Source organism: Hippocampus comes, unplaced genomic scaffold (assembly GCF_001891065.2).
Source record: "Hippocampus comes isolate QL1 unplaced genomic scaffold, H_comes_QL1_v1.1 scaffold526, whole genome shotgun sequence".
In the NCBI taxonomy this organism is placed as follows: domain Eukaryota; kingdom Metazoa; phylum Chordata; class Actinopteri; order Syngnathiformes; family Syngnathidae; genus Hippocampus; species Hippocampus comes.
This window is the reverse complement of record NW_017806233.1, coordinates 363,532-382,304: the sequence shown is the minus strand read 5'-3', so window position 1 is coordinate 382,304 and position 18,773 is coordinate 363,532. Positions and strand designations below refer to the sequence as shown.

Genomic DNA, 18,773 nt, shown 5'->3' with positions numbered 1-18,773 from the left:
ATTGAAAAAAACCCCCAATGGTATTGTTGTGGCTGAATACGCTGAAGACTTGCCCTTTCTAGCCTCCTAAAAAGAATGTGATTACCGTATTTTCCGCACTATAAGGCGCACCGAAAAGTCTTCCATTTTTTTAAAAGCTCACAGCGCGCCTTGTGTATGGTCATTATGGTAATATGTCGACCCCAAGATGGCTCCTTGCTGGACACATGCTTACAATGTTATAACTTGCTGTTGGTTCAGTGAACTGTGTCGCTGCTTTATTAAATAAGTTTTGGTTGCAGCTCCGAAAAAAGGAGAGCTGTGGTGTTTTTTTTAAAACGCACACTTTATTAATGGGTTTCACAGTCTCAACAAATACTGGTAAGTCTTTGTCCGTCCCCGTGCCTTCTCTTCTTCCGTTCGACCTGAGGCGTTCATGACCGCCTCCGAAAAACGTAAATTAACGATTTCTTCAATGAAACTACGAAAATTGAAAATAATGCATCAAAACAGAAAATCAAGCGAGGAAATCACAAAATAAATTCTATAGCCCCCCTACAGAATTTTTGTGATTTCCTCATTTGTGAATACACAAAGGAATTAATAACAAACACTTGTGAGAAAGTCCAGTCTCCTAATTTTACTGACATCTGATCGTTCTGTTGGAGCTACGCTCAAGCAAATGCCAACAGAATGATCAGATGTCAGTAAAATGTAGGAGACTGGACTGTCTCAGAAGTGTTTGTTTATTCCTTTGTTTTGTACTGTATTCACAAACAAGGAAATGCCAAAATAAATTCTGTAGGGGGGCTATAGAATTTATTTTGTGATTTCCTTGCTTGATTTTCTGTTTTGATGCATTTTCAATTTTTGTAGTTTCATTGAAGGAATCGTTAATTTACGTTTTTTGAAGGCGGTCATGAACGCCTCTCGAGTCGAACGGAAGGAGCGTAGCTTCATCTAGTGGATGCATTGTAGATTTGCGTTTTATAATCCAGTGCGTCCAATATCTGAAAAAAATGACAAAATAGGCCATTCATTATTGGTGCGCCTCATAATCCAGTGTGCCTTTTAATGCGGAAAATACAGTATATTATACCCATGACAATGGCAGGTAGCACGAGTTAAAAAAAAAAAAAAAAATGGCAGCGGCAAAAAAGGAGCTGGGCCTTAATGCTCACGGGTGAGGCTTCGAGGTTAAAAGGCCCGTGTCCGCGGTGCTCCTTAGCGCACGGGATTACCGCCCTTTTGTGTAGCACCGCGCTTACTCAATCACAGAGCGCGTTGTAAGACACTCGGCCACCATTTACCCCACGCCGCCGCCTAGCTCCTGACCAAGCTGACAAAAAGCAGGGGAGCGCTGCAATCAAGACTATTCGCAGCCAGTGGGAGAAAAATACATCGAAGGGGATGAATGGAGTGGAAACGAGGCAGGATGGGGCGGGGGGATTGGACCATCACATTCACGGCAAGACGAGCTTTGCCGGGGGAGGGCGGAGCGCTATAAAACATTGAAATGGGCAAAAGGTGAGAAGATTCTACATAAAACAGGAGAGGAGGTGCGCTGTAAAGTCGTAAAGTGCACCCAAAGCGCAAGAGAAAGGTGGCAAATGTGGATTTTTACACAGTCGCTCAACTATCGAGATGGACTGTAACTACGCCAATTAAAGCTTTTATTCGGTTTCTTTTTTTTTTTTCCTGACGCCTCATGGTGTTCCATTTTGTTCTGGCTTCATGACATGGTGTGGCAAAGATCCAAAAAGCTCCCTTTTGGATGTTCGCGCACGCACACAGACGCACACACAGTATGAAAATAGGCTGATAAAATGTGCCAAGTGCGGCTCGGCGGCCTGCAGCTCTAATGATGACTTATTATTTTTTGTGGGGGGGGTTAATAGGAGTCCTCAGCGCTAGCTTTTTACTTAACAAGGGACTTGCACTTATTAGAGGCCAATGGGGAGTTTTTGTCACATTTTAAGCGAGGGGATTGTCTTATGCTGCCAGAATGTCTAATGGAAAGTGACAATGCTGTCAACGTTATTGTGTGCTTAATCTGGTGTTTCACTGTAGAAGAACATCTAGTGGGAATAACAATGGGCTACCTTGGAATCGGCGTGCTAAAAAAAATAAACGGAGTTGTAGAGGGCTGCTTTTCGACTGTTGGGTTTGTGGCGATAATGCACATAAATGGGAAGGGAAGCTTTTATATTGCCGTTGGTGGGTGGGTCACGCACCTCTCCCACTTGGCTGCACTGCGAACAAACGGCGAATACATGAAATACAGTCCTCAAGCCTTTATCCCGGTTCTGTGCAACACATTTTAATTTATACGGCTTCTTTGTTGGTGGTTGAAAAGTGGTTTTGTTGGGTTTTTTTTTTTTTTTTTTTGCATAATCCATAAAGCGAACAAAAGTAATGTTTTTCTCTTTTTTGTTGTTGTTTGCTTAATTATGCCGGTTAGCACGCGGAATTTCAAGCAAGCAAAAAAAATGTCCGTTCTAGTTTAGTTCTGCTCGCTAACAGCTCATCTAATACTGATGTATTTTGCGACACTGATTGACGTCACACCTTTTCCAAGATCTGTCCCAAAATTGAACTGCTTCTTCCTTTTGTGTACGCTCGTAAACTCTATAACAAACTAATTCAAATAACATCACGCTGTACATTTGAACATGCCTTTTTCACTATACTGCATTATGGGCAAATTGCCGCTTTTTAGGCAAAACAAAAAAAGAACTCGATTTCCAGTTATTGGTCCATTTTTTTTTTTTATTATGATTGTTACTATTGCCATTTCGAAACATTTTAGGAGGGGCCTTGGGGTTGATATTTTCTTGACTGTATCCTTGAGGAAACATACAGCACTGTTTTGTTTGCTCCTCCAGTCTTTCCCCTTGATGTAATCAACGGCCATGGTAATCACACTGGATTAAGTCTCTGCGTGTAATTAGATCCCATGCGTCGGCTGACTTCATCTTGACATGTCATTGTGTGCTTTTACCGCACGGTCACCGCCTTTCACCCGAGGACCCCCCCTGTTCTCCTCCATTGCCATTGATGGCAACTTTAATTAATGTGCCGTGCTCGACTCGAGTGGGCGCGTTGTGATGAGCTGTGCGTTTTGAACGCACACGTTTGCGCGCACACACCGGGGGTCAATTAAAAGGGCCTTTTGCTGTCCGCAATGTTTTAATTAAAGTCATCGTGAAATGCAAACTTGCTTCATATTATGATTAGCTTTAATTAACTGTCACTGGGATCCGCGTCTCTTTGGTGTGCCTCTGACCTCCAAGTGCTGTCACAACTGTTTTTTGGGGGGGCTTTTTTGCCGCCGTGTTGGTGCACACGTACGTCAGCATATCATCCAAATATTTTCCACTTATCCTGCAGGTGCTACTCAACATGGCGGTGAGGAAGAGCGAGGGCTTCAGCGTAGAGCAGCTTGAGAGACTCTACTCGGTGCTCAGCCAGTGCATCTTCGCCCATCGCAGAGAGTACGACAAGACGCGACTACTGGAGGTAACAGTTGTCTTTGTCACTTGGGCCTGCTGCATGGCAGGCGTCAAACGCAGGACAGTTAACGCGCCTATGTGACATTGTGAACCAGAAAAGAAACCAATGCAATGGATATATAACAAACAGTAATGCAGTAAACAGAATACAACTGTTGAGAGCAACTAACAATCAAATCAATGCAGTGGGCGAAAAAGAAACTTTCGAGTCACAGCTTTTTCCAAGACCCACACGTCTTTATATTATGTGCAATTATGCTAGTGATCCTCTTCTACTTTACTTTCTCTTATTTCCTATTTTTACGCAACGTAGCACAGTTGACAGACTTTTGGAGCGAGTCATTGCCCTCGTATTTTGTTAGCGTACGCTAACTGCCACACTCGCAGCCAGAGTGCAGGCGACTACTCTCATTGCGCAACTTTGAGAAATCTCGCTGCCAGGCATCCACACAATAAAAGTAACCACAACAAAGAATGTTTAGAATGGGGGGGGAAAAAAAAAATCTGTCGCGAAATGTGCCAAAAACTTGATCATATAGTTGGTTCAAAAGGAATGTTTGTTTATCACGAGTTAGCCGTGGGCTGAGTTGGCAAGAGAGGAAGGACGTGAGGAACACGTGAACGATGCCGCTTGGTTCTTTCAAAATATTCCCTCCATGCTCTGTTACATTTTGTTTCCAGGGACATTTCATATACTATTTATGCAGATTTTCTTCCTTTACCCTCCTCAGGGAAGCAATACTATTTACATAAAGCATTTCAAACTTTACTTCCAAAAATTACATTTTTTTTCCTCTAATAACGAGAAACTCTTGAGTGACATGGCTATCAGGGACAGAGCACATCATGTGGTTTTGCTTGACAGCACTGTGCAGTCAAGATGGTTCTGTTCCAAAGATGCCAAATGCATTAATTCAGTACAAAGTTACTTTTTCAATTGTGACTTTTAACAAACTCAATGGGGGCGGCCAGAAACAATAGACTGTGAAACTAGGACAGGATCGCATTACACGATAGATTTAAATACGTGATTTGTTACTCGCCGCCGGGTGTTTGTCAGATAAAGCATTTATTTTATGAGAATAACGTGTAATTTTTCAAGAGCAAAGGCGTAATTTTACGACAATGAAGTCATCATGTGTGCAGAAGGCCCTCAAGTGGTCATTTATCAAGAATAAAGCCATCGTGAAGAGCGCAAATCCATCGTGAGCCAGGTGGCTTTCTGAAATTTGAGGCTGGACACTGCAAATGTCAAAACGACAGCTTCCGACGCAGCTCCCTCTTTGTAGCCGGAACGCAAAACCCTCTTGAGAGAACCCCGGCGCTCGCCGACGCGCGATTGATCACCCGGCGAGCCTGTTTCCGCTCGCCGTCGCACGTGGGGCTGCGGCTCGGCGCGCTCTGCTCCACTGTAAATGGAGCGTGACGGCGAATTTGTTTCACGCGCGCGGCCGGCCGCGTCCTCGGCGGGGCTCGCCGTTCTCCGCCGCCAGCGCTGACCTTTCAGCAGATGGAGTGGACTGCACTCTTGCTTCACTCTTGCTTCTCGTTAAGAGCCAGAGGGAACTTCCACCACCTGTGTCTGTACACAACAACATGCAAGCAGGTCCTCTGCTACAAATTGGCAGTTGCATGGCTGTAAGTCTACAATTACATTTTGATTTTTTTTTTTTTTTTTGAGGCAATTAGATACTTTGTGACAGCCTTTTTATTTACATCTAGTGCCCTCTTTTCCATTCCTTGTTAAGCCATTTTATACTCCCACGATTCAACTACTGTATTTTCCGCACTATAAGGCGCACCGAAAAGTCTTACATTTTTTAAAAGCCCACAGCGCGCCTTAAAATCCAGTGCGCCTTGTGTATGGTCATTACGGTAATATGTCAACCCCAAATGGCTCCTTACTGGAGACATGCTTGCTGTGATTTCCTCGTTTGTGAATACAGTACACAACAAAGGAATAAACACTTCTGAGACAGTCCAGTCTCCTACATTTTACTGACATCTGATCGTTCTGTTGAAGCTAAGCTCAAGGAAATGCCAAAAAAAATTCTGTAGAGGGGCTACAGAATTTATTTGGTGATTTCCTCGCTTGATTTTCTGTTTTGATGCATTATTTTCAATTTTCGTAGTTTCATTGAAGTAATCGTTAGTTTACGTTTTTCGGAGACAGTCATGAAGGCCTCGAGTCGAACGGAAGGAGCATAGCTCCATCTAGTGGATGTATTGTAGATTGCGTTTTATAATCCAGTGCGTCCAATACATGAAAAAAAAATCCAAAATAGGCCATTCATTGAAGGTGCGCCTCATTATCCACTGCGCCTTTTAGTGCGGAAAATACGGTACGTCAAAAGCATATCCAATAGTTGCATGTGACGGCTTAGAGATGAAGGACGAATATATACGTCCTTGTTTTACAAGAATAAATTTGTAATACGAAGGGGAGAAGTTACCATTTTAGAATAGGGCTCAACATACAAAAATAAGAAAGTATTTTGGGAGAATAAGTATCGTATCGGGAGAGAAATGTCACAACAAATTTTGAATTTTTACGAAATAAAACTTATTTTAACCTCTTGTAAGTCGGGTTTGTTTCTTGCTGCCGTCTGGTCCAAAATTCCTCTTGTGATGTTTTGACTGTTTTCTCCCCGTTTTGCTCTAGACTCTTGTTGCCGACTAATCCCTTGTATTGTTCTTATCCGTGACTTTTTGTTGTCGTTTAAAGTTATTTCATCAGTAATTATGACGTTTTGCCGCCTTTAAGTGGAACCAAAATGTACATTAATTGTGCCCGACTCTATATTGCATCGTATGCTCGCCATCGTTATCCTCTGCTCTTTGTTTCTTTCATTGATTCCAGCATCGCTGTGTCACGTTTGAATGATCAACGGTGGATGCGGAAAGCTGCCGTGCGAGAGCATTTTTTTTTTTTTTTTGAGAGCATAGAAATGTCATCATACCATAGGGCTAAAAAAAAATTTCGTTCCCCAGAAAGAATACCTCGGCGCTCCTCAATTGTGACTTTTATCTGCCGGTATGTGGATTGCTCTGCTAACAAGACACAATGCGCCAGATTGTTGCCTCTCAACTCCTCCTCTTCTATTTCTTTCGTCTTTCCGCCGCACTCAGAAGCCGGTGGTCTTCTGGGGGGGGCTCGAAGAAGATGAAGGGAGCAGGCTCGCGCTCGGCGAGTAAATTAACTTTGGCTTTTGTCCACTTGCCTGTGAACATAAACACCAAGAGATCATTCTGGCAATAAAATCAGATTTTTCAAGACGAAAGAGTTTGAGGACCAAAAAGAGCGCAAACAAATTTTACAAGAAAAAAACTCTTATCTGCTGACATGAAATAATTACATTATTGTACTATTGATAACATTTTCAACTTTAACAAAAATGCAACACTTGGCCTGTCCAGCTTTTGCGTCACGTTTCCATCATCCGGGCCCCAACTCCTTAATAACAAGCCTCCTCTTTGTTGTCACTTTTTTTTTTTTGTGTCTGTGTGTGCTGCAGGAGATGGAAGACAGGATCCAGCATTTTGACACATTCCTGTAAGAAGCTGACGACAAAACCTCTTCAGGTAGACCCTGAGCAAGCCTCCCTTGGGACCACAGAAGACACGAACTGAGAGCGAGGTCGAGAGACATTCAAATGGTGCTATCGTCTCAGGAACATTTACTTGGACACAACCAAACCCCCTCCCAGAGGTGTGTCTCACACTCACGCGCACACACAAGCCAATGGTAATGAGCGGCAACCCCGGTGCTACTAGGGTGCTATTCTAACTGTCATCCATGCTGCTTATTCTTGGCATTTTTTTTAACTCGGGACAGTGAGTCAAAGCAACCAACCCCTTTCACTCACACACACACACACACACACACACACACACACACACACACACACACACAGATCCTCACCAGCAGAAACGCTTGAACACCACTCGTAGAGTAGATGAGGACAGAGTAATATTCCCAATCAGTGAACTCTAGACCGCTGAGCCAATCTCGCCCCGGAGCAGATCTTTTTTTTTTCCCCACCCCCAAACAATTCATATCATACCAACCCCACCTATGAACCCCTGCCTCCTCATGGTTACTTTGTGTATCCAAGCTCTCTTTAACGCCGTGTCTCAATTCAGCGTGTGCGGAAGGCTATATATATATCAAATATAAAAAAAGACACCTAACTTCTCTGGTTGCGCGTGATCTGCACGCTTTTCCCACAGGACAGATGGATAAAGTTTTTGATGGGCGGTCTGAAAGTTTTAACGCAAACAACTCGAACCCCTCAATTCCGAGTCAAGAGCAATGAAGAACATGGCATCGATAAGCAGCGTGGACGGGGCGTGTGACATTTCACATGTGGCATGTGGAGAGACCACTCCCCCACCCAATTGCCGTAGGTACCTTTCATACAAGACAGCGAGAAAAGTATACCTTAGTGGACAGTGTGACAAGGTGCTAGTGTCATTTAATTTAAAACATGATGCCTGAAGAGCTCCAGTTTCTTAAAAGTGCCACATTTGCGGCTCAACCAGCCCATTCTGTATCGTTACCTTTTCACGCAGGACGAAGGAGCTGGTGACTCTTAATACCCAAAAGAAACACCTTGTAGAGCTTAATTAAATGTAAAGTAGCAAATTTATGGGATTGACTTAAACACTCCGTACCTTTCACATAGGACAAAACCGTAAGACGGACAGCCTTGGGACTTGTTAGCAACTGTCAAAAGCGGTATCAGCCCCCTGTTAGCCGCCAAATGGAACCTGCCGAGCATTAAGTCTATTCTTTGAATGCAAGAATTGAGCGTCATTGGAGTTAGCACCGCCACTAAGGCAGCATTTTGTCATTTATTTCATCCGACGGTGGCCTGTTACACACACGCACTCAGACATGCACATGCACGGGGCAAGGGTTGGACAAGACGGTGGACGAATTATGCAAAAAAAAAAAAAAAAAAAAACAAAAAAGGCTGCCGCAAGCTACCTCAGCGTAACTTATTGTCAACTGTTTACTCAGTGCACACAAGCGGTATTTGTTTTTATACTGTCGCACCACCACTCGCTACCGTTGTCAGCGCGAAACCCAGCCGGCTCCCAAAAACTTAGCCCAACGCCCACCCGGATGCCATTTTGCGACATCATTCAGACTTCTTTTCCTGTATTTGGGCAGATTTCATCTCATGTCTATTTATTGTAGATGACTTACACCTTTGGGGAAAAACTAAAATCAAACCTGTAGCATTTTTCGGGCATTTGTGTGTTTGCGTACGAGGGTTTTTACATGTCTCTCAGGTTCAACACATGCCCTTTTTTCAGCTTTTTTGTGTGTGTGTATTTATTTCCTGGTGTTTTCTTTTGAGTTGTTGCATACTGGAAATCATGCTAAAACAGGACCAGACGTGTTGCCAAAAGAAATAAATGAGAGCCACATTTGGGAATTAAAGACAAAGGTTAGTTTAAATGTCATACATTGTGATACTGCTTTTTTCTTATCGTAGCCAATTTGGACTAACAACCAATTTTTGTCTGGTAGTTGAAATGACTTTTTCTAGTCCAGTACGCCGAGCGAGATAGAATGAGCTGCTTCTGCCACATACCCTTGACATTTTTTTTTTTTTAATGTGCGCGGAAAATCTTTCATGGTAATGTTTGGGTTCCTTTTAAGGTTTTTTTTTTTTTTTTTTTTTTTGACACCAGGCAGCACGCTCTCGTTACCGTTTTAGTGTAAGTTATGTTTGGAATGGAAACACTTACTGTATTTCTCAAGTAAAACTGCTGTGATATACTTGAATAAAAAGGTGCAAAACTGTGCATGTTGTTTTCTTTTCAAGTGGAAGGCGGCAAAATATTTCTCGTCAGTTCAAACCAGCAAATCCGTAGTCGCACAGGACAGTGAGAAAAAGACTTTTGACTTGCTAGCCCCTTCTTAAAGAGACAAAAGTCGCCTGAATATTGCTGGGTTATTAATGTTGCCACATGGCTCAGGTTGAACATCATTGGCTTTTTTTTTTTTTTTAACATTCCAAAGACTGAAGGCAGCACCGGGTGAGTAACGGGACAATTTGTGAATGAATTGAGAAGATGAAGACTTTGCCGGATTTGTGGATTAGGATTGATCCAAAAATGTGAGTATAGTGTTGAATACTTCAATAAAGTACCACGGAACTCAGTTTTGCTACTTTTGCCTTTTAAAAACATACGCTAGTGCACACTACCGTATTGTTTAAACAAGAGTATGTTTTACCATGTCTGCGTCCAATAATCCAGTGCATGTTATGTATTAAATACAGAAATAGCACCCGTAAATGACACTCCGCCTCTTAATGCGGTGCGCTGTATGGTAGTGACCAACTTAACATACGCTTTTCAAGTGCGAGGTGCCCAAACTTGTCCGACTTCCATGGTGGCATTTCTGCGCTTCAAAATTGACTGAAGTTCACCCCAAATCTTTCTCTTCTCCTCAAAAGCTGTGCTGATCTCAAATCCAGCATGACCCTCTGCAGCAGGCGTGCACAACCTTTTTTTTGACCGAAGATCTGCTTTTCGAGGCAACCGACCTTCCACAATCGACCGTTACCGTACGTGCCTGCACGCACACACACACGCCTCTGATAACTATTGTGAAATGGGCAAGTGACTTAACCCAAAACACCTGAAGATCTTAAAAGGAGATTTAACCAATTTTTCAATGGTAAAAAGTTCATGTGAAGTCTGCAAGCTGAGCCGTAATTGGTCATTACCTGAGACCTGAGGACTTATGTCATTTTCATATGACAGCAAGTCTCACAATGTATTTTAATGGTATTATTATTTGCAAAATAACTAAAGTATCCCTTAAGGTTCTTTAAAACGATCATTTAGCAGTCAAAAAGGACAGAAAAAAACATTTATGGTACTGGTGACGAGCAATGCAAATCAGCCTTAAAAGCTATTGAAACTCTGATTCTGTTTTGGTACCTTGCCAAATAAGGCAGTGGAAAAAAGAAGGCTTTGTTAGGCAATGTGAAAGGGGCTGAACAAATACCAGAAAGACAAGACATTCATATTTTGGGGGTATATGTATTAGGTTTCCGTAATAACAAGTGTTAATTTCTGAATACAGATTTACAGACGTACCACTTTTTTTTTTTTAATTCGTCCTAACATTTTGTTTATCCTTTAATTTCCTAAAAACAGTTATACACAATTGCCGTGTGGTTGTAAAATATACATATTTATCCTTGCTGGTATTTACAGAAGCTCGCCTATACTGAACAGGTGGCTTAAAAACAAGACCACATGTATAGAAAAACCAACAAGAAAAACAATATGACAAAAGCATGGGTGGTTATTGTGCTTTTTTTCCTCAGCGGGTAGTTGGGAAGAAATATTCAGGATGACCACCACATTAGTCCTCATGGATCTGCTCTTTGGAAGTCCAGTGGCTCTCATCCTGAAGAGATCGCGAGTGTAGAAAATAAATAAAAATGACTGGACAAAACTTCAGAAGTTTACGAGGAGAATTCCTGCACGTATTGATGGGAAGACCGACAACCTCATGGTTGAGCGGTTGCGCATGAAGTACATTCTGCACAGGGAAGGAGTGGCCGGTTCCAAAGGATCCCATGCTGGGGTGAGCGGAGTCCCGGCTGGTGGGTATTTTTTGGCACTGCGTAAGTGGTGAATTGGAGTCCGCCCGGCCTCATCCACTCTGAATGTACTTCTTGATGACCACGCAGCCGTGTCTGAAGAGCGGGCAGGGTAGCGACTGCAGCAGCGTCCACATGTTGCCGCAGGGTTCGAACGTTTCCATGTTGCCCAGCGCCGGACCCTCACTGCTCACGATGCCACCTGTGGCATAGATCTTACCGTCCAGGATCACGGCGCTGAAGTGAAGAACACATGCATATGGTTGGTATTTGGGGTGGAAACGACAGCTTTTGAATTACTCAGCTACGGGGGCGGGGGGGCGTTGCTGATTTTTAGAATAATGAATGGTAGTATTAAAGTTAAGAGTCGGGATTGCGATGATTGTTTCTGGAGGTCAAGACACTTGAACGGTCAATCTGCCGCACAAAGGGCGGCGGGTTGACTTTCAAGACACTTGGAACGGTGAACCTTCAGGACACTTTGTGTGGCAGATTAACTTTCAAGACACCTGAACAGTTGACCTTCAAGACAAAACGCCTGTTTTTTTTTTCGGCAAAAAAAAAAAAGTATAGTAAGACGTTTTTAGCCGAAAAAAACGACATAGTATAGTAAGACGTTTTTAGCCGAAAAAAACGACATAGTATAGTAAGACGTTTTTAGCCGAAAAAAACGACATAGTATAGTAAGACGTTTTTAGCCGAAAAAAACGACATAGTATAGTAAGACGTTTTTAGCCGAAAAAAACGACATAGTATAGTAAGACGTTTTTAGCCGAAAAAAACGACATAGTATAGTAAGACGTTTTTAGCCGAAAAAAACGACATAGTATAGTAAGACGTTTTTAGCCGAAAAAAACGACATAGTATAGTAAGACGTTTTTAGCCGAAAAAAACGACATAGTATAGTAAGACGTTTTTAGCCGAAAAAAACGACATAGTATAGTAAGACGTTTTTAGCCGAAAAAAACGACATAGTATAGTAAGACGTTTTTAGCCGAAAAAAACGACATAGTATAGTAAGACGTTTTTAGCCGAAAAAAACGACATAGTATAGTAAGACGTTTTTAGCCGAAAAAAACGACATAGTATAGTAAGACGTTTTTAGCCGAAAAAAACGACATAGTATAGTAAGACGTTTTTAGCCGAAAAAAACGACATAGTATAGTAAGACGTTTTTAGCCGAAAAAAACGACATAGTATAGTAAGACGTTTTTAGCCGAAAAAAACGACATAGTATAGTAAGACGTTTTTAGCCGAAAAAAACGACATAGTATAGTAAGACGTTTTTAGCCGAAAAAAACGACATAGTATAGTAAGACGTTTTTAGCCGAAAAAAACGACATAGTATAGTAAGACGTTTTTAGCCGAAAAAAACGACATAGTATAGTAAGACGTTTTTAGCCGAAAAAAACGACATAGTATAGTAAGACGTTTTTAGCCGAAAAAAACGACATAGTATAGTAAGACGTTTTTAGCCGAAAAAAACGACATAGTATAGTAAGACGTTTTTAGCCGAAAAAAACGACATAGTATAGTAAGACGTTTTTAGCCGAAAAAAACGACATAGTATAGTAAGACGTTTTTAGCCGAAAAAAACGACATAGTATAGTAAGACGTTTTTAGCCGAAAAAAACGACATAGTATAGTAAGACGTTTTTAGCCGAAAAAAACGACATAGTATAGTAAGACGTTTTTAGCCGAAAAAAACGACATAGTATAGTAAGACGTTTTTAGCCGAAAAAAACGACATAGTATAGTAAGACGTTTTTAGCCGAAAAAAACGACATAGTATAGTAAGACGTTTTTAGCCGAAAAAAACGACATAGTATAGTAAGACGTTTTTAGCCGAAAAAAACGACATAGTATAGTAAGACGTTTTTAGCCGAAAAAAACGACATAGTATAGTAAGACGTTTTTAGCCGAAAAAAACGACATAGTATAGTAAGACGTTTTTAGCCGAAAAAAACGACATAGTATAGTAAGACGTTTTTAGCCGAAAAAAACGACATAGTATAGTAAGACGTTTTTAGCCGAAAAAAACGACATAGTATAGTAAGACGTTTTTAGCCGAAAAAAACGACATAGTATAGTAAGACGTTTTTAGCCGAAAAAAACGACATAGTATAGTAAGACGTTTTTAGCCGAAAAAAACGACATAGTATAGTAAGACGTTTTTAGCCGAAAAAAACGACATAGTATAGTAAGACGTTTTTAGCCGAAAAAAACGACATAGTATAGTAAGACGTTTTTAGCCGAAAAAAACGACATAGTATAGTAAGACGTTTTTAGCCGAAAAAAACGACATAGTATAGTAAGACGTTTTTAGCCGAAAAAAACGACATAGTATAGTAAGACGTTTTTAGCCGAAAAAAACGACATAGTATAGTAAGACGTTTTTAGCCGAAAAAAACGACATAGTATAGTAAGACGTTTTTAGCCGAAAAAAACGACATAGTATAGTAAGACGTTTTTAGCCGAAAAAAACGACATAGTATAGTAAGACGTTTTTAGCCGAAAAAAACGACATAGTATAGTAAGACGTTTTTAGCCGAAAAAAACGACATAGTATAGTAAGACGTTTTTAGCCGAAAAAAACGACATAGTATAGTAAGACGTTTTTAGCCGAAAAAAACGACATAGTATAGTAAGACGTTTTTAGCCGAAAAAAACGACATAGTATAGTAAGACGTTTTTAGCCGAAAAAAACGACATAGTATAGTAAGACGTTTTTAGCCGAAAAAAACGACATAGTATAGTAAGACGTTTTTAGCCGAAAAAAACGACATAGTATAGTAAGACGTTTTTAGCCGAAAAAAACGACATAGTATAGTAAGACGTTTTTAGCCGAAAAAAACGACATAGTATAGTAAGACGTTTTTAGCCGAAAAAAACGACATAGTATAGTAAGACGTTTTTAGCCGAAAAAAACGACATAGTATAGTAAGACGTTTTTAGCCGAAAAAAACGACATAGTATAGTAAGACGTTTTTAGCCGAAAAAAACGACATAGTATAGTAAGACGTTTTTAGCCGAAAAAAACGACATAGTATAGTAAGACGTTTTTAGCCGAAAAAAACGACATAGTATAGTAAGACGTTTTTAGCCGAAAAAAACGACATAGTATAGTAAGACGTTTTTAGCCGAAAAAAACGACATAGTATAGTAAGACGTTTTTAGCCGAAAAAAACGACATAGTATAGTAAGACGTTTTTAGCCGAAAAAAACGACATAGTACAGTAAGGCGTTTTTAGCCCGAAAAAAAACTACACTCGTATAGTAAGGCGTTTTTAGCCCGAAAAAAACGACATAGTATAGTAAGGCGTTTTTAGCCCGAAAAAAAAAAGACCATGTATAGTAAGGCGTTTTTAGCCCGAAAAAAACGACATAGTAAGGCGTTTTTAGCCCGAAAAAAACGACATAGTATAGTAAGGCGTTTTCAGCGGAAAAAAACGACATCGTATAGTAATGCGTTTTTAGCCGAAAAAAACGACATAGTAAGGCGTTTTTAACAACAAAAAAAAAGACAGTATATCGCAAGATCATCAGCAAGCTCTGCGGAAGCCTGACATCGAACCTGTTCATTTGAATCAGGTGTGTTGCAACAGGGAGACTTGGAAAACATGCAGGACAGCGGCCCTCCAGGACCTGAGTTTGACACCTATGTTGTACAGTAACGTGTTTTTTGCCGAAAAAAAAGACGAGGGTTTCCAGGAAAAAAGTAACTGTTCAATTTTCACACATAATTGAGCTGGGTTTGAACCAGGGTTGCCTGGACCGAACGCCGGCGTGTATACCTCTACACCACCAGTAACTGTGACCTATCCTGCACTATACGCGAATTTGACAAGCACTTTCGAGTGTTTCCAAGAAAAAGTAACTAAGTGTGGTATTTTCACACAAAACTGAGCGGGATTTGAACCGGGGTTGCCTGGACCGATCACCTGCGTGTATACCTCTACACCACCAGTAACTGTGACCTGTCATGCACTGTACGCGAATTTGACATGCACTTTCAATGGTTTCCAGGAAAATGTAACAAAGTGTTGTATTTTCACACAACTGAGTGGGGTTTGAACCGGGGTTGCCTGGATCAAACGCCTGCGTGTATACCTCTACACCACCAGTGACTGTGACCTATCCTGCACTATGGACGTATTTGACATGCACTTTCGAGAGTTTCCAGGAAAAATTGTATTTTCACACGTCACTGAGCGGTCGTTTTTTTTCCAGCAAATATCGCTCTACTATAGCTGGTCGTTTTTTTTTTCGGCTAAAAACGCCTTACTATACATGGTCGTTTTTTTCGGGCGAAAAACGCCTTACTATACATGGTCGTTTTTTTCGGGCGAAAAACGCCTTACTATACATGGTCGTTTTTTTCGGGCGAAAAACGCCTTACTATACATGGTCGTTTTTTTCGGGCGAAAAACGCCTTACTATACATGGTCGTTTTTTTCGGGCGAAAAACGCCTTACTATACATGGTCGTTTTTTTCGGGCGAAAAACGCCTTACTATACATGGTCGTTTTTTTCGGGCGAAAAACGCCTTACTATACATGGTCGTTTTTTTCGGGCGAAAAACGCCTTACTATACATGGTCGTTTTTTTCGGGCGAAAAACGCCTTACTATACATGGTCGTTTTTTTCGGGCGAAAAACGCCTTACTATACATGGTCGTTTTTTTCGGGCGAAAAACGCCTTACTATACATGGTCGTTTTTTTCGGGCGAAAAACGCCTTACTATACATGGTCGTTTTTTTCGGGCGAAAAACGCCTTACTATACATGGTCGTTTTTTTCGGGCGAAAAACGCCTTACTATACATGGTCGTTTTTTTCGGGCGAAAAACGCCTTACTATACATGGTCGTTTTTTTCGGGCGAAAAACGCCTTACTATACATGGTCGTTTTTTTCGGGCGAAAAACGCCTTACTATACATGGTCGTTTTTTTCGGGCGAAAAACGCCTTACTATACATGGTCGTTTTTTTCGGGCGAAAAACGCCTTACTATACATGGTCGTTTTTTTCGGGCGAAAAACGCCTTACTATACATGGTCGTTTTTTTCGGGCGAAAAACGCCTTACTATACATGGTCGTTTTTTTCGGGCGAAAAACGCCTTACTATACATGGTCGTTTTTTTCGGGCGAAAAACGCCTTACTATACATGGTCGTTTTTTTCGGGCGAAAAACGCCTTACTATACATGGTCGTTTTTTTCGGGCGAAAAACGCCTTACTATACATGGTCGTTTTTTTCGGGCGAAAAACGCCTTACTATACATGGTCGTTTTTTTCGGGCGAAAAACGCCTTACTATACATGGTCGTTTTTTTCGGGCGAAAAACGCCTTACTATACATGGTCGTTTTTTTCGGGCGAAAAACGCCTTACTATACATGGTCGTTTTTTTCGGGCGAAAAACGCCTTACTATACATGGTCGTTTTTTTCGGGCGAAAAACGCCTTACTATACATGGTCGTTTTTTTCGGGCGAAAAACGCCTTACTATACATGGTCGTTTTTTTCGGGCGAAAAACGCCTTACTATACATGGTCGTTTTTTTCGGGCGAAAAACGCCTTACTATACATGGTCGTTTTTTTCGGGCGAAAAACGCCTTACTATACATGGTCGTTTTTTTCGGGCGAAAAACGCCTTACTATACATGGTCGTTTTTTTCGGGCGAAAAACGCCTTACTATACATGGTCGTTTTTTTCGGGCGAAAAACGCCTTACTATACATGGTCGTTTTTTTCGGGCGAAAAACGCCTTACTATACATGGTCGTTTTTTTCGGGCGAAAAACGCCTTACTATACATGGTCGTTTTTTTCGGGCGAAAAACGCCTTACTATACATGGTCGTTTTTTTCGGGCGAAAAACGCCTTACTATACATGGTCGTTTTTTTCGGGCGAAAAACGCCTTACTATACATGGTCGTTTTTTTCGGGCGAAAAACGCCTTACTATACATGGTCGTTTTTTTCGGGCGAAAAACGCCTTACTATACATGGTCGTTTTTTTCGGGCGAAAAACGCCTTACTATACATGGTCGTTTTTTTCGGGCGAAAAACGCCTTACTATACATGGTCGTTTTTTTCGGGCGAAAAACGCCTTACTATACATGGTCGTTTTTTTCGGGCGAAAAACGCCTTACTATACATGGTCGTTTTTTTCGGGCGAAAAACGCCTTACTATACATGGTCGTTTTTTTCGGGCGAAAAACGCCTTACTATACATGGTCGTTTTTTTCGGGCGAAAAACGCCTTACTATACATGGTCGTTTTTTTCGGGCGAAAAACGCCTTACTATACATGGTCGTTTTTTTCGGGCGAAAAACGCCTTACTATACATGGTCGTTTTTTTCGGGCGAAAAACGCCTTACTATACATGGTCGTTTTTTTCGGGCGAAAAACGCCTTACTATACATGGTCGTTTTTTTCGGGCGAAAAACGCCTTACTATACATGGTCGTTTTTTTCGGGCGAAAAACGCCTTACTATACATGGTCGTTTTTTTCGGGCGAAAAACGCCTTACTATACATGGTCGTTTTTTTCGGGCGAAAAACGCCTTACTATACATGGTCGTTTTTTTCGGGCGAAAAACGCCTTACTATACATGGTCGTTTTTTTCGGGCGAAAAACGCCTTACTATACATGGTCGTTTTTTTCGGGCGAAAAACGCCTTACTATACATGGTCGTTTTTTTCGGGCGAAAAACGCCTTACTATACATGGTCGTTTTTTTCGGGCGAAAAACGCCTTACTATACATGGTCGTTTTTTTCGGGCGAAAAACGCCTTACTATACATGGTCGTTTTTTTCGGGCGAAAAACGCCTTACTATACATGGTCGTTTTTTTCGGGCGAAAAACGCCTTACTATACATGGTCGTTTTTTTCGGGCGAAAAACGCCTTACTATACATGGTCGTTTTTTTCGGGCGAAAAACGCCTTACTATACATGGTCGTTTTTTTCGGGCGAAAAACGCCTTACTATACATGGTCGTTTTTTTCGGGCGAAAAACGCCTTACTATACATGGTCGTTTTTTTCGGGCGAAAAACGCCTTACTATACATGGTCGTTTTTTTCGGGCGAAAAACGCCTTACTATACATGGTCGTTTTTTTCGGGCGAAAAACGCCTTACTATACATGGTCGTTTTTTTCGGGCGAAAAACGCCTTACTATACATGGTCGTTTTTTTCGGGCGAAAAACGCCTTACTATACATGGTCGTTTTTTTCGGGCGAAAAACGCCTTACTATACATGGTCGTTTTTTTCGGGCGAAAAACGCCTTACTATACATGGTCGTTTTTTTCGGGCGAAAAACGCCTTACTATACATGGTCGTTTTTTTCGGGCTAAAAACACCTTACTATACTATGTCGTTTTTTTCTGCTAAAAACGTCTTTCTAGACTATGTCGTTTTTTTCGGGCTAAAAATGCCTTACTATACTAGGTCGTTTTTTTCAGGCTAAAAACGCCTGACTATACTATGTCGTTTTTTTCGGCTGAAAACGCCTTACTATACTATGTCGTTTTTTTCTGCTAAAAACGTCTTTCTAGACTATGTCGTTTTTTTCGGGCTAAAAACGCCTTACTATACTATGTCGTTTTTTTCGGGCTAAAAACGCCTTACTATACTATGTCGTTTTTTTCGG

General features: G+C 41.2%; 2 protein-coding genes and 1 long non-coding RNA gene across 5 annotated transcripts in view; 1 reads left to right on the top strand and 2 right to left on the bottom strand.

The window, feature by feature from the left end:
* Positions 1-7,670, top strand: part of atad2b (ATPase family AAA domain containing 2B) — a 42,669-nt gene extending 34,999 nt beyond the window's left edge. For all 3 annotated transcript variants that reach the window (XM_019856467.1, XM_019856466.1, XM_019856465.1), the window contains exons 27-28: positions 3,370-3,498; positions 7,007-7,670. In XM_019856467.1, the coding sequence (XP_019712026.1) occupies positions 3,370-3,498; positions 7,007-7,048 (171 nt within the window). In that variant the 3' untranslated portion in view covers positions 7,049-7,670. The remainder of the gene's footprint in view (positions 1-3,369; positions 3,499-7,006) is intronic.
* On the bottom strand, positions 7,528-8,235 carry LOC109507213 (uncharacterized). Its single transcript, XR_002166428.1, has 2 exons — positions 8,017-8,235; positions 7,528-7,876 (listed from the first exon to the last, which is right to left on the bottom strand). It is a non-coding gene; the product is annotated as an uncharacterized LOC109507213 (long non-coding RNA).
* A 2,301-nt stretch (positions 8,236-10,536) lies between these two features.
* Positions 10,537-18,773, bottom strand: part of klhl29 (kelch like family member 29) — a 124,435-nt gene continuing 116,198 nt past the window's right edge. The window contains 1 exon segment of the mRNA XM_019856472.1: positions 10,537-11,362. Within this exon segment, the coding sequence (XP_019712031.1) occupies positions 11,179-11,362 (184 nt within the window). The 3' untranslated portion in view covers positions 10,537-11,178.